Raw genomic sequence first — 22,886 nt, forward strand, 5'->3', positions numbered from 1 at the left:
AGTGAAATGCTACAGTATTTGTTTTTCTCTGACTGACCTCTTTCGCTTAGCATAATACTCTCTAGTTCCCCCCATGCCATGCAAATGGCAAGATTTCATTCTTTTTATAGCTGAATAATATTCCCTTGTATACGTATTCCACATCTTTTTTATCCATTCATCTACCGATGGACACTTGGGCTGCTTGCATATCTTGGCTATTGTAAACAATACTGCTATAAACAGGGGTGTATGTATCCCTTTGAACTAGTGTTTAGTATTCGTTAGGTAAATACCCAGTAGTGCAATTACTGAATCACCCGATAGTTCTATTTTCAACTTTTTTAGGGCCATTCATAGTGTTTTCCACAGTGGCGGCCCCAGTTTGCATTTCCACCAACATGGCAAGAGGGTCCTGTTTTCTCCACACTCTCACCACTACCAGCTGTTACTTGGGATGAAAATCATTATCGGCTATTTAGTACCTGCTAACTTTGAGGTTTTCACCCTTTAACCTATTGGAGAGCCACAGACAGACAAAAAAAAAAATTCACCTGACTTCTCTAACACTTAACTTCTATCAACTATAATCCGTATTGATTTTTTTTCTTAAATACATTTTAAAAAGACTGACTTTGAATTATTTTGAGAAGTTGGCTAACCTCCTTTCAGAGCAGACAAATCTACAAAAAACTTAGTAGTCAAAGGGCATTCACCAAACTTCTATACTCCCTTCTGTCAAAAAAAATACCACAAAATAAGAGAAAAGTTCATGGAAACAGCATAATCTCTAAGAGTTAGAATACAAATACCTCAGTGTATCAAAAAAGCTGATTAATCTCTGAAAGCCAGGGAACAGAGTAAATTTGTGAAAAACATGCTCAAAATAGGTGCAGAGAATGCAGGATTAGGAGCAATGGAGGAAACTGAGTTCAGGTACAAGATGCTGATGGCCTGTAAGCATTCAGCAGGAACACTGTGCTAAGCCAGGAGTTGTCTAACTACGAAATGCAGGGCAAGTTCCATTTCTGCTTATTTCTGCATGATCTGCAACTTAAGAATGGTTTTTACATGTTTAGTGAGTGGAAAAAAAAAACCTCGAAGTTATTTTGTGGTATGTAAAAGTTGTATGACATTCAAATTTTAGTGTCCGTAAATAAAGCTTTATTCGACTATAAAGCTTATTCATTTACATGCATGTCCGCTTTCACACTACAATGGCAGCCAAGTAGTTGTGCCAGAGACCTTAATACCTACAAAGCCTAAAATATTAACTATCTGGCCCTTTACGAAAGTTCACCATCCATCTAAGTCATGGAGAACAGTGTATTTTTTTTTTAAGATTTTATTTATTTATTTGACAGAGATCGATCACAAGTAGGCAAAGAGGCAGGCAGAGAGAGAGAGAGAGAGAGAGAGAGGGAAGCAGGCTCCCTGCTGAGCAGAGAGCCAGTTGCGGGACTTGATCCCGGACCCTGAGATCATGACCCGAGCCGAAGGCAGCGGCTTAACCCACTGAGCCACCCAGGTGCCCCAAGAACAGTGTATTTGCCTGTAGTCTCAAGCAATAAATATAAACCACAGTGCAGGGCAATGCCCAGAAGGAATGGGGAGTCTTTGTGCCTAGAAGATAAGGACCAAAACATTCTATCCAGCCAGACGTCTTGTCCTCCCTCCAGACTGCTAAAAGCAGGCTGCACAAACACAAACAGCATCTCAGAGGAGTGAACAGGGAATCTCAGAGGCTACTTAAAGAAACCACTCTCTTTCCTAAAATCATTTGAGGATCACCTTTGTGGGGGTTTGCCTGGGAGGCAGCTCTTGGTCTATTCCTACTTTCACCATAACCTATTAATACAAGGTGCAGGGTCAAAGTATAAGACAGTGCAAGTTAAGCTCCCACAAAGGCAATTCTTAAATTATATATTCTAATGCTCATATATATCACAATTAGAAATGAAGATACTTAGATGCCTCATTCTTTATTTTTAAAAGTGATATGACCAGTGGTTGTTATTTCTATGTGTGAAAGTGGCTGACGACCCTACTTAGTTATTAAGAAGATGGTCTATTTTGTACACAAATGAATATTGTCCAATAATTTATGGTTGTGCCTGCTTCTGTGCCAGGAGATCATTTTGTCAAATAACGAATGGGTTTGGATTCCCCATCACCTAGATTTTGTTTGTTTTTCTCTTTGTTGGTGTGTTCTTTCTCTAAACACAGAACCAACTTTTAAAACACTCATTTTCCTTGCATATGCTTTCGTGCTGTCTTTGGAAAGTCATTGACAGAAGGATACAAAAAAAGACAGCACAGAGATAAAATATAGCTCAGGAGTCCGAATGATCTGATGATCAATTCTACTCCATTCTTTCATAGCCATGAGGCCTGGACAAGTTTTTGAGTATTGGTATCTTTATTTGCAAAAAAGGAGATGATAATACCATCTACTGGAACCATTATAAGGTAAATGAAATAAACAGTCTGTGCTGGGAATTGACCAGCCCATAACAGAGACTCATTACCTTCCCCAATAATTTGCGTCCATTTATGTGTTTTTCAATAATTTTAGCAATGCTAATATGAAAGAATAACTTATTGAGTGATTTGTGGATGTTTTGTTGTTTGTTCTTTTTCCTATTTGGGGGGTTAAAGTTTTCTCCCCACCGCTGCCTTTTTTTTACTTTTCTTTCCCATCCCAAGAGGGTAGCCATTTTTCCATGTTCACTTGATAAAACAAAAGCTAAAGTCATCTACCTCTAAAATAAGATAACTCTAGCATTGGGCTTTTGTTTTCAACCCCTCATTGAAAGGGTTACACTGGATCATCTCAAAGATGATGGAGGTGGAGGTCAATGCTTTTAGATTGTGAAAATGAGGGGAGGGGTAATAATGCTCTGTGTGAGCTTGATTTTGCATCTCTTTAAGAGCCATTCAGACTCCCAGGTGGGCAAACTCCCAGGAGCTGGAGGCTTAACTAGAAGTTTTTTTAGTAACTACTTTCATATTTACATATTGCTTATGTATTTACTTTAAACATGCCTTCTTGTTTAAATGTAATTTTTATAGTCTCTATTTCTCTTGCACATTAACTATATATTTATTTGAAATTTCAAATTTTATCCACTGGAAAATCATTCTTTTACCATTTAATTTTTCTGTATGTTCTTTTTGACACTATTTCATTGCTTTTATATTTTTTAATCTTTTATTTTTTTGTCTTGCTGTTTTCTCTTTTTGTCTATTTTAGCTCGGTTATATAAACTGTTTCCCTGCTTTGCTTTAAAATGGTGACTAAGAGAGCTGGAATTTTGTCTGTTTTGTTCACTGCATCTCCTATGCTTAGAATAGAACCTGGCATATGGTTGGTACCTAATAATAGTTGCTGAATAAAGAACTGAATTAATGAATTCAAACTCTCAGGAGCTGGAGGCTTACTTAATTAACTAATAGGAAGAGAGAGAGTTTCGAAGACTGTGTATGATCAAAGTTTGAGAGTCTGGATGAACAGAAGAATAACAACAATAAAATAATAAGAATTCACCAACAAATGAGCAAAAACTAATGCTTACTGAACATTCAAGTGTGCCAGACATAGAGCTAGATGTTTCAAAAACAATGTCTCATTTTTTTCTTCACAGTAACTTAATGATAATAGTAATAATAATGGACATTTAGTTTCTTAATTATTAATTTAATTTAATTTCAGTGTAACAGAATTCATTGTTTATACACCACAGGCAGTGCTCCATGCAATCCGTGCCCTCCATAATACCTACCACCAGGCTCCCCCAACCTCCCACCCCCACCACGCCCCTTCAAAACCTCAGATTGTTTCTCAGAGCCCATAGTCTCTCATGGTTCATCTCCCCCTCCAATTTCCCTCAACTCCCTTCTCCTCTCCATCACCCCATGTCCTCCATGTTATTTCTTATGCTCCACAAATAAGTGAAACCAATAATGGACATTTATTGGAGGACATTTATTGAGTACCATAAGCAAGTACTATGTTAATTGCTTTAAACATATTATCTTCTTTAATCCTCTCACCAACCCCTAGGTGCCTACCTCAAAGCATGGTCCTGAGGATTAAATGAGCTAGTACAGGTAAAGCCCCAGATAAAACCTGTGCATGATAATCATTTGATATACCTTATCTGTTTCTCACCAGCATCACCATCATCCTCATCTCAACCTCCACCTCCCCCTCCTCATCTTTATTACTATCCTCACTTTATAGGAGAGAAGTCTGAAGCCCAGACACATTCAGTAACTTGGAACATCTGAGAAGAGAATCAGCAGCACGGGAAGAGGGTGTTGAAATCTGGGTTGTCTGCCATCAGAATATGACTCCTCTTGCCACTTTTATAACACTTAACTACAAAAGGCTTCCAATGTGGTGAAATAGTTTAAGCCCCACCCCCTTGCATCCCTCTCCAAGACAATTGGACCTACAGAGTTCAGTAGGATCATGACCAAATTTTATAAACTCAGACCTCAAAATCAAGTAGGATTTCAGGAAGTTCATGTGTGAGTCAGGGCGCCTCAGCCCTGACACATAAACAAAGGGCCCATTGGAAACACTCTGCATCTATTCCACACATCAGAATAGAGTCAATAACTATGGAGTCTTTTCTAGAACTTCAGAACTAAGTCAGAATATGTTCAAAAGGACGATAGGTCACCCATTTACTCATTAAAATGTCCTTTAAGAATTCTACCATTCTCTCACTGACAAGTGTAGACTCTCCCAGCCTGGAGATGGATGTGACTGACATTGACCTATTTGGAAATGCAGCCATTTGAAACTTCCAGTCAGATGCAGATCAGTTTTGTTAGCTGAGGTTTGAAGTTTGAATCAAAATTCACCCACACGTGAGCACATTTTCATATGCCCCACTGATAAGAGGGAGAAAAGAAAGCTCTTGATGTAATCTGATGCTGAGCAAATGGCAGACATTGTCAGTGCGTTATGCTTGTGCTCTTAGAATCATTGCTCTTTAAAAATGTATTAGAATTTCTCTCATTGATGCCATAAGTGTTGACAATAAAACATTCATTATAATTAGAAACAGATATGAGGGGCTCCTGTGTGGCTCACTGGGTTAGAGCCTCTGCTTTCAGCTCATGTCATGGTCCCAGGGTCCTGGGATCAAGCCCCAAATTGGGCTCTCTGCTCAGCAGGGAGCCTGCTTCCCTCTCTCTCTCTACCTGCGTCTCTGCCCACTTGTGATCTCTGTCAAATAAGTAAAATCTTAAAAAAAAAAAAAAGAAATAGATATGAGACTAATGAAATCAGGATGTTTAGCCATGATCTTTGTTTTGTTTTTAAGTTTTTATTTATTTTGTTTTTTTTTAAAGATTTTTTATTTATTTATCAGAGAGAGAGAGAGAGTGAGCACAGGCAGACAGAATGGCAGGCAGAGGTAGAGGGAGAAGCAGGCTCCCTGCTGAGCAAGGAGCCCAATGTGGGACTCAATCCCAGGACGCTGGGATCATGACCTGAGCCGAAGGCAGCTGCTTAACCAACTGAGCCACCCAGGCGTCCCTGTTTTTAAGTTTTTAAAAACTTCCTCCTGTGTGTATGTGTGTGTAAGTATCACAGATCTGACAGACGTGCAGTGAAGTCCTAAAGAAAGAGAGCTGCCAGGACCTTTACATATAAAATTAAGTTGATTCTACACAGACCCTGTGAAATAGATATTACCCTTTTTTTTTTTTTTTTTTTTTTTTTTGCAGAGTGAAGGCTCAGAGAAGCCAAGTATTCCACAAACTAAGAATTGGCTGGCCGGATATCCGTGGCACCCACTTCTACTCTAGGGTACATTCTCTATTGTAAAGGCAGGAAAACTGGACACCATCTTTCCCAAAATCCCTTGCAGCTAACATTGTGGATATGATTTAAGCTCTGCAGGACAGATGCCCTTGTAAGACTTGTTTCTGCGGGCAAGCAGGGCTGTGGAATTGAGCTATAGCAGCATCTTGGTTTCCCATTGCTAACTTCAAGGGCACTGAAAGGCAAGGCACAGGGTATTCATCATAGGTATATTAAGTTTAGCTGGCAAGCCATTGCTCTGGAGTCAGTAATTATGGGGGAGGCATCTTTCTAATCCTTGGATGGCAGCTATGGTGGTGTCTTTCTGGAGCCAGCAGCTCTGTGTTAGCTTCCCATTTTCCCATCTTCTTGACCATAGCAAGTCCTTGGCAGGCCAGTTCTGCAGGGTGACCCTGAGCATCCTCTTGGAGACTCAGCACAGAACCTGCTCCTCTACCCTTCCAACTTCTCCTGTGTTAATTCCTTACTGCTTGAAATTTTTGTTTTATTTCACTGAACTCTGACCAATATATTAAGTAACATGCTTACTCAGCCAAGAATGAAACCCCAAAATCCACACCCTTCCTTTGATGGAAAGCTATGGAGTAAGACTCATTCTGTATTTGGTAAGCACAGATATCCAAGGAGTGTGGAGTGGGGGGCCAAGTTGGCCAAGTAGACCTGCCTGGCACGGGGTACTGGTTCTTTCCCTTGTAGTCTACCCTATGTTGTGAGCCTCCTTCCTATTCTCTAAGCTAGGATAATTTTCATTTGTTTCCTCAGGAGAACATATACAAAGCACAAAGGAGCTCATTATTGGCTTTTCAGTCACAAAAGCCTAAGCATCAAGATCCCAGACACTAAATTTCCCCAAGTTGGGATAGATAGACAAATAAAGAGAAATCAAAAAAAGCCAAGTCATGTTAAGTTCATGAGAAGGCCCTGAGTTCTGTCCCTCCCACCTTCAAGCCCAGACTGTACCCTGGGATGTGTGTATTGAAAGAATATAGCAACTCCATGTCATTCAGGAGTCCTAGAACAAAAGAATTCTTGTGCCCTTTCCTGGAGACAGCCTAGAGAGGCATCCGGGTCTGCTGGTACTCAGGGCAGCATAGGAACAGGTGAAATGCCTCTCTGGGCAGCCAGGCATGTCAGCACCACACGGGAGGAGCATCAGGAAGCCACCCAGCTGAGCTGCGGAACAGCAGGCAGAGCAGACAGGAAGGAGAAGTGTGCTCAAGACCCCAGAATGGAGCCTCAGAAACCCTTCCGACTGGTGACTGAAGACCAGCTAGAATAACACCCGGCAGATGCTGCACCGCATGAACAACGGTGAAAACCAGAGCCTCCCCTGCAGTGCTCAATCCTTGCAGGGCACTGCGTAATCATAGAATTTAGACAAAACCCCAGAGAAAGGTAGGGTTTTTTTGCGGGGGGGGGGGGATGAGTAGAATAATCCTGAATTCAATGAAATATAGTTTCCATGATTTCAATCCAGCTATACCATTCAATCCAGCCATACAAAATGAGTTTACATGTCCTGTATCCATGCCCTGAGTGTTGTACTCTCTCGCTACTCAGCTTCTAGTTACTTCTCGCACTCAACCTCCATAGCCATTGGTCTAGAACAGGGTCAGCAAAATACAGTCAGGCCTATGGGCCAAATTCAACCTACTGTCCATTTGCTTTTTTTTTTTTTTTTAATTTCCTTGCCTATTTTTGTAGGTTAAATAAAGCCACAGTTATGCCCCTTCTTTATGTGGGTGTGTTTGCAAAGTTGAGTAATCACAACTGAAACCGCGATGGTGCAAAGCCTGAAATATTTACTCTCTCTGTACAGGGAAAAAACATTGCCAGCCTCTGATGTAGAACACAGGTTCTTCCTCACTCCATCTCATCTTCTCCCCGCACCCTGGTCCTTTTGCTCCCATGATGGGGGCAAAGTCTCAAGTCAGAATCAATGAAAAAGCTCAACCTTTCTCTGCTCTTAAAAAATCATATCCGCATCCAGATCCAGCTTTTCCTTCCTGAATCTCCCCAAGGAGGGGTTCTCTCCTGAGTCCTTCTCTGTCCCCTTGTGCTCTGTGATCCTGTACTTTCCTGGTCCCCTCCCATTTCTAGCTTCCTTGGATATCTTTTAGGGGCAACTCTTCCCTTGCCTGCTTTTATTTTATTTTATTTTTAAAAAGATTTTATTTATTTATTTGACCCAGAGAAAGAGAGAGACAGCACAAGCAGGGGAAGAGTCAGGCAGAGAGAGAGGGAGAAGCAGGCTCCCTGCTGGGCAAGGAGCCCGACACAAGACTCAATCCTAGGACCCTGGGATCATGTGCTGAGCTGAAGGCAGCCGCTTATGACTGAGCCACCCAGGCACCCCTCCCCTGCCCACTTTTAAAGTCAGTGTTTTGGGGGGTTGTCTTAGGCACACTGATTTCACTCCATGCACACTGGATGCCCCAGAGTCTTCTCAGGAGGACCAAGTTTCACAAAGTGTTCACCAGTAAGGAAGTGACCTGACTCAGATTACTGACTTCAGAGGTTTATTATCTGGCCCAGATAATACCAATAGTTTATCCATTGATTTAGTCAATATTAGTCCTGAGCAACTAGCTCAAAGAGTAGAATGACCACTCATAGTGGCAAGGATCAAAAGACAGGATAGGCTAGTGGTTAACTCCAGAGCAAATGCTCTGGAGTTAGGCCTATCAGTTATAGATTGGAAGCTCCACCCCTAATTAGCTGTGAAGCCTTGAGGAAGTAACCCACTTTTCTCATCTATAAAATGGGAATGAAGTATTAGAACTAGTAAGTTTACTATTGAGGTTTAATAAACACATCAACTAATAGAGCCTTATTCTCTTTTATCTCAGTTTTAAAAGAGATGCGTTCGTTTCTCTTTCTTTTAAAAAAACAACAGGTGAGCGTGGGTGGTGTCCGATTCTTGATTTCGACTTAGGTCGTGATCTCAGGGTTGTGGGACTGAGCCCCACGTCAGACTCTCTGCTGGGCATGGAGCCCGCTTGATTCTCTCTCTACCTCTCTCTCTCTTTATTGTTTCCTCTGCTTGCTTTCTCTCTCTCTCAAAAACAAACAAAAACCCCATAATCTATTTAATTTCTTTAACCATATGTGAGGTTGTAACTAGAAAATATTTTACTTATATATAAGCTAAATACACTAAAAGGCTTTTCCTAGAGATTTATAACAGGTAGGCATGTAGGAAGAGAAAATGGGAAGTTATCTGGAAAAAGGGAAGAATTCAGTCTGAGGGATTTCAACAATCAGTTCAAAGAGTAAAACCTCAAGGAGAGAATGGCCAACCAGAGGTGCTTACCTTTGCAGCCCTCACAGGTCAGTGCATTATAATGGTAACCAGATGCTCGGTCTCCGCAAACAACACATAATTCATCCCCTTTTATTCTCCCTGCTGATGCACTCATTCGGGCCTTTTTTGTTACAGGAATCTCTGCTACCTCAATCTCTCCTTGGTAGAGAGTCTCAGCTGGCATTCGCCTGAGTTCATATATTCCAGGAGAATACCACTCCTCGGGCTGCTGGGGATAGAAACCCAGGTTGGAATAATAGGATGACGAGGAGATCTGTGGCTGAACTTGCGGAAACGGAACATTGTTGTATTGTGAGTATGGCTCTACTTCTAGATTCTGTCCCAAAGGTCCTGCTGCTTGCTCTGTTAGTACACCTGGACAAGAGTAACAAAATTGGAATTAATGTCTAAGAAAAGACCAAAATTTAACTATATAAAAATTGACAACTTCTTTACAGCAAACAAAACCAAAAAACTATAAAAAGGATTTAATGACAAATTACAAACTCAGAAAAATATCTACAACATAAAAGATAGACCAAAGACTCATATCACTAACAGGCAAAGAGCACTTGCAAACCAATAAGAAAAATTCAACAACCTCATGGGTGATAAAAAATATGAAAGGACAATTTTTAGAAATACAAACACAAAGTATTTTATAAACATAAAAAAATGCATTCACCTTCATCAACAATTAAATTTAAATTTAAATTGCAATATAAACTATGACCATGTTCATCCTCAAATAAGTAAAGGTTAAAAATGCTCAATAGAACACTCTTAGAAAAGCAAACATTCTTAGAGGACAATTATTCATTATCTTTCAGCATTTGAAACTCAAATACTCTTTTAAAGCAGGGAAATTTATTGTAGAAACTGCAAGGAAATTTTATTGTAGAAACAGGCACATATTTGTGTGAAAGGCTTCTATAAAGATATCCATGTGTAGGAAAATCTGTAAAAACTATAAATCAGGAACTAATTTAAATATCCACCAATAGGAGTCTTATTAAATTGCATTATGTCCATGCACTCAAATATTATGTAGATGTGAATTTAGATCTATAGGTGTTGATAAAGAAAGGTTTCTATGATATGATGACATTTGAAAATATTAACTTATAGAATAATATATATATTTATGTGGGTAATTAAAAGAACAATGTGTGTGTGCACACGCATGTGTACAAGGCAAGTTTCTGCACGATACAAAAGAAACTGGATGATGGTGACTGGAAAGTGAGATTGTTCCATTGTTTTCTGGGGTAGGAGGTTGCATGGTGTTTATGTTGTTCGTAACTTTGCCATGTAGATTAGTATTTTAATCATGATAAAACAAAGAAGGAGCTTTAAAAAAAAAAAAAGAATGCAGTGCCTGGAATTGTGAGTATGGTTCAAATTCTAGTCCTGTTACTTATTTTCTGTGTGCATCTTGGCAATTTATTTAATGTCTTTAGGGATCAAATTTCTCTTCATAAAACAGGGAATAATAGCTACCTCATTAGGTTGATGTAAGAATTAAACAAGATCATGTATGCCAAACACTTTGCTAAATGTTTGGCACACAAAGAGTGCCAGATAAATTAGAGTTGCCATTAAAGTAGTAGTAATAATCATTATTCCTACTGCCGTTATTACAAAATGAGCTTTTTATCTATAAAACCTCTAGATGTTAGAAAACTATCAGGTTGTGAAAGTGCTTCTATTTCCTAGAAACACAAACAATGACTCTTTAGAAAAAAAAATATTTAAGCTATGCAAAACATTAAAAATTTTAACGAACATAAATAAAATATAGGAGAGTGTACAAATGTGTCTGATTCTTCAAAGCATGGTCAGGCAACCCTAGACCAAAATTCCAATTCCACTTCCATTGAACAGTGGAACTTTGGGCAAGTTGCTGAACTACTGACGAGCCGAGTTTTAATGGCAGCAAGCTTGGGATGAAAATATCTATCCAGAGTTATGTTGAGGATTGAATGAGGTAATACAGATTATTCCACTTATTCCTTAAGTTCTTTATGAAAGTCTTGGGGTCACATGTGTTTTGGAATTCAGAACTGATTGACTGTGTTTTAGAACAGAACACAGTGTTCTTTCTCCCTGTGTGGTCTGGGACAGAACTCGGAATCAAACACAGCAATCTTCCATGGTGAAATGTATAAATATTCATACGATGCAGAATAAGTAAATAAATAAAGGCCATTAATATCCTCCCATCCATTCGGGTCAGGTTTTTGCCACCAGAGAAATTTGTGTCAAAACTTTGGTTAAAATGTTTCATTTTTAAAGCTTTTGGAATTTAGAACTGTCCATTAGGGACTGTAGAGCTATGCATCTATACATTTGCAGTGCCCCCCAAAATTGCTGTGGTTGTTATTATTGTTACTACAACTGTCAGAAAACTCTGAGAAACTCCATCCTAGTGCCAGGCGCTTGTATATTTGCAATTCTTCTCACAAAAATCCTACAAGGTGGGTAACATGAGTATCTTCATTTACAAATGAGTAGCTTGTGGCACAGAGAAGGAAGGCAACTTTACTCCTACGTTCCTAAATAGCTGAGATGTGAACTTGGATAGTCTGACTTCCGAACCATGTGCTGAATCACTCCTCTCTGGGATAATTTCAGATGTGTGATGCTTTAAAGCATGAGAGTACACGGTTTTCTCTTCGTCCCTCTATACCTCAGCTGGTGAGTCCCTTCAATACCTCTGCTTGCAGGTAAGCTGCAATCAGGTGTGCAAGGTGCCACATGATCCTACCTTTTCACTTCCAGCCATTTCTCATGTTTTGAGTTACCTAATCCTAGAATCTGCATTGCAGGTTCCAGACTCAGAACCTCCCTTCCCTGCCCCTAGCTCCACTGCTTTCTGAGCCTGGAACTGTCTACAATACAGCCATTTGCTCACAGAGCTTCATCTCACTATTCTACACTTAATCTATCTCTAAATTTCTTTGTAAGGATAGCTTCTTTGGGGAAGTCTTCCCTGACTGTAGGTCCCAGGGTGTTCTGAGTTTAATTACATGATACTTACCTATCCTCTGTGGGCTGTCCTTTGCTCATCTCTAAAGAAAAGACTTCATGCTGGATAACCTTACAGTTCTTCTTTATATCTAAAATCTCCATTAGTGAATAACTAAAAGACTATGGTCGTGAGAACTCAAGGCTTTTCTACAATGGCAAAGTAGAATATATGCGTACCAAAAGTTTGTTGAAAAGAATGCTTTCTACATTGATCCAGAAAAAGATTGTCGAAGCACAAAGTATATACTACCTGGGAAAAAATTAACTTCCTGTCTTCTATGCCTGACTTCTCCATATAAAACCAACATTAAGTGATTATATCTGAAAGACCAAGTTTTGGCAATGGTACTTTGTCTTATTACCACAAAATAGAAGAATATGAAATAGAATATGATTACAACAAAAAGAAGAGATAAAATATAAGCAAAATTCTGATCTATTTTATAACCAAATATGACTAAAATTTGTGGAGTGAATGGGTTTGAAAAGAACTGAAAAGCATTACTTTCACTTATACTTATTGCTGGATTTTATCCCCCAACCGATCTTATACTGTCAATTACTGGTTTCCACCCCCAACCCCTGCAGATCCAGCAAGTTAAAGCAACTTGCCTGGGGTCAAACAATTAATAACAGACACTGGATTTTACAAAATCCAGGGAAATGTGTAATTTTTCCTCCTCACGTGACAATTCCAAGATCTCAAATCATTGTTTCAATTAAGCTAGTATTCTTATAATCAATAGATAGCATGTAGTCCTGACTAAAGTCAGATCGTGGCATCAAAATCTTATTGGTCCTTTGGAATCATTTCAAGCAAAATGGAAAGCTTTCACAAAGACATTGACAATATTATATGAAAGCAAGAAAACATGGTAAGAATATGAGAATAGCACATAATATTATTAAATAATGCTTCTATCCTCAAAGCACATCCACATGTAGTATTTCAGTGTCCCCACCAAATTTCCACAGTATGCAGGCAACTTATAATAAGAAGCCCAGCATGGTCAACAGCACCCAAAATAGTGGGATTAGAACAACTTCCATCGTGAATTGACTGTAAGACTTTGAACAACTGCCTAACATTTTTTGTTTTCATTTCTTCTATAAAATGGAACTATTAACAGCCAGCCTTGCTATCTTGTAAGGTAGTTCTGAGTATAAAATAAAGTAGTTGAGGAAACATTTTGATAAGTTGAATGTCATGAAAAGACATGTTTGTTCCTAGCAAACCTAGCAAAATCCCGATTTTAATAGTTAACTGATAGTTAATTAGTAATTATCTTAGTCTGTTTTGATAACATAAGTTATAGGATACTCCTTTCATTTATAAATATTGTATCGATACTTGCTATTTTCCAGACAATGTGTTAGGCTCTGAGGATACAAACAGTGAACAAGACAAAGGGAATACAGATAAAAAGGGCCCCAGTCATTCCCTACACATGCAGGCATGTGCGTGTGTGTGCGTGTGTGTGTGTGTGTGTGTGTGTGTATGTATAGAGATATCAAGGACTGGGATAAAAACAAGCAAACAAATACCAGAACTTTCTGATAAAGCACAGATGTGAAAGAGCAGAGATGGGTCAACTTTAAAACATGATTTCTATAAAAGTAAATTTATTTTTACTTTACTACAATTTAAAGTAAATAATAATATATTAATATATATCTATAAATTTGGATTTATCAGTGCTTTTCCAGAATCAGTCTATCCCAAAGTGGGGGAGGGGGGATTTAGATTCCCTTATGATGGGGAATGCTCCCTAAGCGTTTAGGAAGAGTGGTGTTTTTTTTTTTTTTTTTAAGATTTATGTATTTATGTATTTATATTTAGAGAGAGAGTATGTGAGCAGGAAAGGGGCACAGGTAGAGGGAGAGGAAGAGAATCTCAAGCAGACTCCCACTGAGCACAGAGCCCAATGCAGAGCTCAATCTCACAACCTTGATATCATAACCTGAGCCAAAATCAAGAGTTAGACACTTAACCAATGATCCACCCATGTGCTCCGAGGAAGAGCTTTTAAATGGGAACACATGAATGTATAGACACCTGGGAAGTCTGAGACCCCGTGCAAAGGAAAACAAAATTCTTCTGGGTAGAGTCTCTAGCAGTCAGTAGTTTCTCTAAAGGGGTACCATCTAAGGGAACTTCCTGAGGTGATGGAAATATTCTATACCATCAATACGGTAGCCACTAACTGTATGGGAATATGAAACACTTGAAATGTTGCTAGTGATATTGAGAAACTGAGTTTTAAGTTTTATTTAATTTTTTAAAGATTTTATTTATTTATTTGACAGAGAGAGACACAGCGAGAGAGGGAATACAAGCAGAGGGAGTGGGAGAGGGAGAAACAGGCTCCCTGCTCTGCAGGAAGTCTGAGGTAGGGCTCAATCCCAGGACACTGGGATCATGACCTGAGCCAAAGGCAGACGCTTATCAACTGAGCCAGCCAGGCACCCAGTTTTATTTAATTTTAAATAATTAAAATTAAAAATTACTTAGCCACTTGTGGCTAGTGACTACTATATTAGATAGTACAGCTCCAAGGAGTTTGTGATGTGTTTTTATTGTTGTGGTTAGTCTGTGAACTCTTTGGGGAATATATTAGGTTATATTCCCCCCCCCTTTTTTATTTCATTCCTGGTGCCTTACACAAAGCCTGATACGGTGTGCTTAATAAATGCCTATTAAATGGAAATGATACAAAGATTTGCTTTTCCTGCCTTCTGACTGATTTTGTAAATACAGTGTCAATCACTTTTAAACATATTTAAATAAAATAGTATGCTGCTAACTCTACAATCATATATTTAAAATTATAATTATTGTAAAAATGATTAGAGTTCCTCTTTTAACTAAAAATTTAAGAGGTAAGATTCTGTTTTGAAAAAATATTAAAATAGACAATATTACATGTTATGGTTTATGTTTTCATTATATATCTATGTTTTACTTCAGAGAAAACAAATAGTGTAAGCCTAAAACTGAACTCTTTACTTATCTGATTTTCCATCAATTTGGGAGAAATCTGCTATGAAACCAATTCAGTAAATCAGTGTTTCTCAATCTCTCTTTTTATTTTTCTCATCACAACCCATAGTTTGAAATACATCTTATATTGGGGGACCTGAGTGGCTCAGTGGGTTAAAGCCTCTGCCTTCAGCTCAGGTCATGATCCCAGCGTCCTGGGATCAAGCCCCACATTGGGCTCTCTGCTCGGCGGGGAGCCTGCTTCCTCCTCTATCTCTGCCTGCCTCTCTGCCTACTTGTGATCTCTGTCAAATAAATAAATAAAATCTTAAAAAAAAAGAAGAAGAAATACATCTTATATCATAACTCCTGTATACACTTAAACATATGTAGAAGTAATTGAAACAAGATTTTCACAAAATAACGCTTATCCTTACTTCTTGAAGTGCACTCTGACATTTCTATGCTACTCTACTCTTATTCTATTCTATTCTAAACTATTCTAACTTTTTAATGGGTGTCATAGCCACAAATAGACTTCATAACCCACTGGGATCTGAGACATGCCATTTTTAAAACACTGCATTAAGTACGTACTTCAAAGTACTTTTTCATGTGTCTACAGGCATTAATTAGAACTGCCTAGTGTTTAACTTGAGAAAAGCCTGCTAATTTTACATAATATTTAATGAACAATTTTAAGGGAAACATACTTAGATTTTATCTCAATGAGATACTCACCTCCCTAAATCCTCAAAAATCACCCCGCCCCAACTTCTCACCCCAGCCTTCTGGTTCTGACTAAGACATCTTTGACAGACACCCGTTGCTAAAATCTCAAACAAAAGCCCTCCACTTCCTCAGTCCAGTTGCAGAAGTTTGGTCAAGAGCACCTGTGAACAGTGTCTTACCTTTATCAGACTTCGTGTTCATCATTTCCATAATAAATCCTGATGATGTGTGTCTATGGCGAGGACTACTTTGAATTGGATTTTCTAACCCCTGAAACTGCATTACCATTCTTAGCTTACTCACAGCAACTGAAAATGAGACCAGGTAAGCAGCGATAGAGGCCAGAGGTTGTGTGGCTTACTGATTAACTTCATTACAGAGCAGAATATTTGTAAATGTTTATGAGAAAAGACCTCGATGCCAAGTTGCCTAGTAGCTGGAAACCAGTCTTTTAGCTAAATATTTTGGGGGAGCACTTTCGAGTTTTAGAACTTAATAGGTAGAGTAGATTTCTGTTCAGTGGCTCTAAAAGTGGATTTGGGGTCAAGTGCCATACTCTGTGTCTGGACATTTGTTCCTATCAAAAGTGTACAGAATAATATAATTTTGTAATGTCAGAAAGCACAAAAGCATAATGCTTAACAGTACAAGACCAAATGATCTGGGTTTATACTCAATGTTAGTGGAATTGTGTTCCCCACCCCCCCAAATTGGTATGTTGAAGTTCTAACCCCCAGACCTCAGCATGTGACATTATTTGGAGAGAGGGTTTTTATAGAGGTAATCAAGTTAAAATATTCATGAAGATGATCCCTAATCCCATATAATTGGTCTCCTTATACAAATGGGAATGTAGACACTGAGACACGCAGACATCAAGAGAAGACACTATGAAGAGATAAAGGAAAAAGGCAGTCATCTATAAGCCAAGAATAGACCCCAAGACCAGGAATAGACCCTTACCCCACAGCCTTCAGAAGGAATCAACATGCTAACCCTTTGGTTTTGGACTTCTTTCTAGCCTCAAGAACAGTGAAACAATCCTTTTTTTTTTTTTGGATTTTATTTATTATTTATTTGACAGACTGAGATCACAAGTAGGAGAGAGGCAGGCAGAGAGAGAAGAAGGGAAGCAGGCTCCCTGCTGAGCAGAGAGCCTGATGTGGGGCTGGATCCCAGGACTCTGGCCTAAGCTGAAGGCAGATGCTTTAAACCACTGAGCCACCCAGGCACCCAATCCTTTCCTGTTCTTTAAGCCACCCAGTCTGGTCCTTCATTACAGCCTCTTTTTTTTTTTTTTTTTTAAGATTTTATTTATTTGACAGAGAGAGATCACAAGTAGGCAGAGAGGCAGGCAGAGAGAGAGAGAAAAGGAAGCAGGCTCCCTGCTGAGTAGAGAGCCCGATGCGGGACTCGATCCCGGGACCCCGAGATCATGACCTGAGCCGAAGGCAGCGGCTTAACCCACTGAGCCACCCAGGTGCTCCTCATTACAGCCTCTTTAACAAACTAATACTTCCAGACTCCCTTGGTACTCATTAGCTGTGGACATGGACAAATTCCTGAACCATTTTATTTCTCCATTTTCTCACTGTAAAATGGGGCTGATAACCATACAACCTCACAGAGTTACAATGAGCATTAAATAAGATAACATTTATAAAATGCTTAGCACAGTAAATGGCTACCCACCATCACTACATTAATGTTATGATTATTCGGCTTTGGACTAAGGTTGTAGGGTGGCTTACTTACTGAGTTGGAATAATTCTGCAGCATAATCTGTGGCTATCAAGCTTGTGACTGTTGGTTATTTTTTGGAAGAAAGGGTTTTAAAATAGGATTCGGTAGGCCCAGGGTTAAGCTCACACTTAATGCAGCCAGACACCCTGTATAACCTTAGGCCAGTCTCAGGTTCTGTGGGCCTCATTTGTCTACATCAACAGATGGTAAAACATAGATAATAGTTCCTGCCCTATTTCCCCTCATAGATGTGATGTGAAGATAAAAATACAGTAAATATGAGAGCAATTTGAAAGGCAAAAGTGATTTGTATAAATGCAATCATCCTTGCCAAGACATTTCTACGGCCTTCACACTTTTACAAGTGGTTCCATATACATTACATCATTTGATCCTACTTGTACCCTCTGAGGAAGGTATTATTTATGATGCCCTCTATCTTCTACCATATTTTACAGACTCCACAAGGCAACTCAGTGATACTAAGTTATTTGTCTAAAGTCACGCAGTTAGTGAGGCATTAAGTTAGGACTTTAACCCAGGTCTTCTGACTCAAACCCCGTGGTTGAAACACTAAGGCACACTTGCCCTCATTGCCAAGAAAGAGGAAAAGAGTGATGGTCTATGGTTACTTTTTAGTTTGGATTGTCAAATCAAGGCTTACCATTTGCAAAGCTATTCTCAATCCTCACTCTACTTCTGACCTCATGATCTTCTCCTCACAACCCCAGAGCTATCCTTGCCTTGAGAGGATCATGAGTGAGAGAGCTACCCAGAGAATGTAAACCAGGATAAACTATCTATGAGTTTTTCATTTTATTTTTTAAAGATTTTATTTATCTATTTGATGGAGAGAGAGAAACCACAAGCAGGGTGAGCAGCAGGGAGAGGAAGAGAGAGAAGCAGGTTCCCCACTGAGCAATGGGCCCAGTGTGTGGCTCAATCCCAGGACCCTGGGATCATGACCTGAGCTGAAGGCAGACACTTAACCAACTGAGCTACCCAATCATCCTTATAATGTTTGTTTTAAAGGAATTCTCTACTGACTTCCTCAATGGTCAAACAAATGGACCTCTGTCCTCCGAAATTGCTATACTAACAAGGAAATGAGTAGGACAATTTAGCTGATCAAGGAAACTGTTGTTCCTTAGTAAAATTCACACAGGATATTCTCATAAGATGGACTGGACACCTTTGCTTCTCTCTCAGCGATGCCCAACAGCCTCATGCTTTTTTTTTCTAAAAATACATTTTCCTCTGCCGTTCTGTGTACTGAAATAATAGCCACTAGTCATAGATGGCTACTTAAATTAATTTAAACAAATTAGAATAAATTCCTTAGTTATGCTGGTTTTATTTTAAGGGTTTTATAGCCACATGTGGATAGTGGCTATGGCATTTTGGACAAAGTAGATCTAGAATATTCCATCATCATGGAACATTCTGTTGGTCCTATGCCTATGGTACTTGGGAGCAATATGAATGATGCATTATTCGTGGTAAGTGGGAGCATCAGCTATGAAGTCATGAAAAAAGGGAAGTCCCAGAGCAAATATTGGCAATGCTTTTCTGAAAACTATCCTTGAGAAGTTGGCCAAAGACTTTGAGTAATGTAATCTCATTGGAAAGCCTTTTTCCACAGAGAAGGCTAAGAAGAGTGTTCTGTTTGCCTGGATCCTTAACCATCTAATTCTAATTGCTTGTCTTGATTATATTTTGGATGCCACTTATACCTATAGAACCTTAAGCAAATTATTAAACATTGTTAACTTTCCACTTTCTCACCAGTAGAAGGGGAATAATAATGGTATGTAGCTCATAGGAGTGTTGCGAGAATTAATGTCAATGGCAGATAGTTATAGCACACTTATGATGTGCCAGGCATTCTTCTGAGAACTTGATTAAATAAAGCAAGTCACTCGTGTAAGTTGAGGAATTTTCCCAAGACCATGTACCAGTAAATGACAGAGATGGACTTGCATGCAGGAAATCTGCTAACAGGTCTAAAATGTGCTTAAGCATGGTATCTGACTATTTCTTAAAGCATTCAAGAAACAGTAGTTGTTACCATTGTCACAATTTTTTTTTAAATCCCTGTAGATGTATACATTTGCAATCTGATTTCATAGTAACCTTTCTCGGCTTGGTTAAAATGTTTAGTTTTTAAAGCTTTTGGAATTTAGAACTCTCCATTGAGATCTGTTTCTTAGTCTGCAAGGTTGAGAGCAAGGACCTGGATGGTATTATCCAGCAGCTGGCCACTTGTCTAAAATTCTTCATCTCTCTCCAGCCTTTTCCAAACTATTCATGCCTTATCAAAAGAAGCAGTAGTCCATTTTGTCATAAGTAAAGTCTCTGTCCTTAGTTCTTTACCTTCTTCCATTTCTTAACTCCACTAACAAGAGTTATCAGATCTGAGATTCCTGGAAGAACAAAAACCAACCCATAGTGAATTAATAAGAATCTTGTATATTGCATAAATCTGCGGAAAAGATGTGGGTAAGAAACAATATTTAAATTATGCTAAAACATAGCTCCCATTTTGTGGGGGCTATGTGAACCAACGGTATCCTTCCATCTTCTGGAAACTTCTGTTTATGATTTACCCATTAGAACAGAACTACATTCACTTGAGTTGAACCCAGTGAGATAAACCCAGTGACTTCAGATACCTGAAGTCAAATTCAGAAATATTCCACAAAACTGCATCTAAAGACCTTTAGTTGTATTTTATTTTATTTTTTTAAAAAAGATTTATTTATTTATTTATTTGACAGAATGAGATCACAAGTAGGCAGAGAGGCAAGCAGAGAGAGAGAAGAGGAAGCAGGCTCCCTGCCATGCAGAGAGCCTGATGCGGGACTCCATCCCAGGACCTTGAGATCATGACCTGAGCTGAAGGCAGAGGCTTAACCCACTGAGCCACCCAGGCGCCCCTCTTTAGTTGTATTTTAAAACATCTAGCTGATTTTGTAACATCTGAAAGATTCTTTCAATTTAAGCAAAATACATAAACAAGAATCAGATTCCAAAGTGAGTATCTTCTAATAAAAATAAAGCTTTACCCAGAGAAAACAGGCATCAGTAGCTGAGAGAAGCACAAAGTAATGCAAAAATAGCTAAAGGAAAGGGATTATGGGAGATAGGCCTCCTACCACTTGCTGGACTTCATTCAGAATGGGTCTTTGGAAAGAATATTAGATACCCTAATAAAAAATAATATAAAACTATGGATTCCACAGCTATTGTTAGCAATGCCATAATACCAAGATGAGATAGAGTATGTGTTTCCTTTTTTAGGGCATCCACACATTTATTTCCATGCTGTCGGGGTTTGTTGGCTCCATGAAGATTCTTTGCATTCAACAATGTTAAAATAAATAGAACTTCCTTCCCTTAATGGGTAGAGTGGTGTTTGTCATTTCAACGATTTAAGTAGCAACAACTACGTTGTTGCTAGATTAATTAACTCTAGATTAATTATGTTATGTGATGCCTTCAGAACACTTTCCCAGACAGTCATTCAATTCTCCCAACAAGCTGTGACATGTCATCATTATCCTTGTTTACAAAGGACAAAACTAAACTTCAGAGTGTCTCCATGGCCTCCAAGACTATTTCTTTCAATTTCATTGCTTATTTCCACTCACATTCAGGGAACTTTTCCCAATATCACTGAGCTAAAAGAACCAGGACTCATTGTACTGGGAACGATAGATACGGGAGCATAAGACAGTACCTTCTATTGCTTATTCTGTGCTATTGTTAGAATGCTTTCCCATTAGTCTGAAATTCTGTGATTTTTTTGAGTTCTTAAAGCACAATTCACTAAAAGAATACATGGGTTGTATTTAACATACCATCTCCTACCCTATTCTCCATACCAAACCACAGGAAGCTATGGACTTTGCCATCATTACCTTTTATTATGCACTAATTGCATCAAGGCCCTGCCTTCTTCACTCATCAGGGAACTCGTTCTCAATTCACTAAATTAATCTTTGACCAAGCTTCCTGGCTTGCAGGATGTCCCAAAGGAAAAGAGACTTATCTCTTTTGGGTCACCATGTCCTTCCATGCCGAGTTCTGTGTGTGGATTGAGTTACCAATGAGCTAGATTCCCATCTGAGTTTGTCAGGGACGTGTGACAGCAGAATAAATTAAAGGACCTCACAAGGTCATTCCAGCCTCTTCTCTACAACTCTATTCTGTCTAGGCTTCTTTCCTTTTTTTCCTGCAAACAGCAGCCTAAGAAGCAGAACTATAGAGCAAATCTGTACCATCCCATTTATAGTGTGTGGCAAACCCCTCTGGTGGCAGTGTCACATCCTTCAGCCCACTCCTCATTTCAGCTGTAGCCACAGCAAATGATCACACCTGAGTTCAGACTCACCTCATATTCGGTCTGTCATTTCAGGAGCATGCCACACATCTTTTTGCTTTCTGCCCAGAACTTCTCCAACATCACAAGAGACCACTTGGCCTGATTCCACTAGGAGTAATAGAAGCACAACCCAGAAGTGCTGGAGACCTTATGTTTTCAGGGGTGATCTTCAACTTGTTACTAACTGCCCCAGCCCTTGGTCCCTCGAAGACAATTCTCTGTGCTACCCCCAGGGGTGTCAGGTTCCCTCATCCACAGCAGTGACCCTCATAATTCATCTTGTCTTGGTTTTCCTCTCTCCCTGTCTCATGACCCCAGTCTTTTGCTTCCACTATCCATGATCACCTCTCACATGGATTACCTGCATACAAGTCCCTGCATTGGGCTCTTCTCTTCAGGGCTACCATTTATACATGTGGAGCTGCTTCCCCTTCACCTTAAGCAAAGCCTTCAGTGAGTGAGGGGTTCATAGCCATCTGTGGAAGACACTGAAAGTCTTCACTCCAGAGGTCATCACTGTCTCCAGTGCCCATTAGTGAGTGCTCATCAGTATTTGCAGAATAATCTTCATATCACCTTCCTAATGTCCCAACACGGGGATTTCATTATGGCTCTTTTAATCACCTGCAGGGAGGACAGCCACACCTAAGGCCACCTTAAGAGTCACATCGTGGGTCAGATGAGTACCAATGAATCCAAGTTGCCACTTTCTGACACAACTGTAGCAATTTGTGGACTCAATTGTTAAAACTATACAGAGGTTCCAGAATATGTAGTCTAATAATCTCCCATTACCCATACTAGTTGGGAATACAAGGGTCCAATGAGAATACAAGTTCCAGAGCCCATTCTCTAGACCATTTCAACTGCCCTAAATAAAAATGAAAAGACAAGG

At 39.3% G+C, this 22,886-nt stretch overlaps 1 protein-coding gene across 5 annotated transcripts in view; it reads right to left on the minus strand.

Annotated features, from left to right (window-relative positions):
* Positions 1 to 22,886, minus strand: part of NR1H4 (nuclear receptor subfamily 1 group H member 4) — a 62,304-nt gene that overhangs the window by 26,788 nt on the left and 12,630 nt on the right. For 2 of the 5 annotated variants that reach the window (XM_082738216.1, XM_082738215.1), the window contains exons 1-2: positions 16,044 to 16,174; positions 9,132 to 9,497 (exon numbers count right to left, since the gene is read on the minus strand). In XM_082738216.1, the coding sequence (XP_082594342.1) occupies positions 9,132 to 9,497; positions 16,044 to 16,152 (475 nt within the window). In that variant the 5' untranslated portion in view covers positions 16,153 to 16,174. Of the gene's footprint in view, positions 1 to 9,131; positions 9,498 to 16,043; positions 16,175 to 22,352; positions 22,502 to 22,886 lie in introns of those variants that run through there. The other 3 variants (XM_082738218.1, XM_082738217.1, XM_082738219.1) reach the window with 2 other exon arrangements.

The sequence above is a fragment of the Mustela nivalis genome, assembly GCF_964662115.1.
Source record: "Mustela nivalis genome assembly, chromosome: 7".
In the NCBI taxonomy this organism is placed as follows: Eukaryota; Metazoa; Chordata; class Mammalia; order Carnivora; family Mustelidae; genus Mustela; species Mustela nivalis.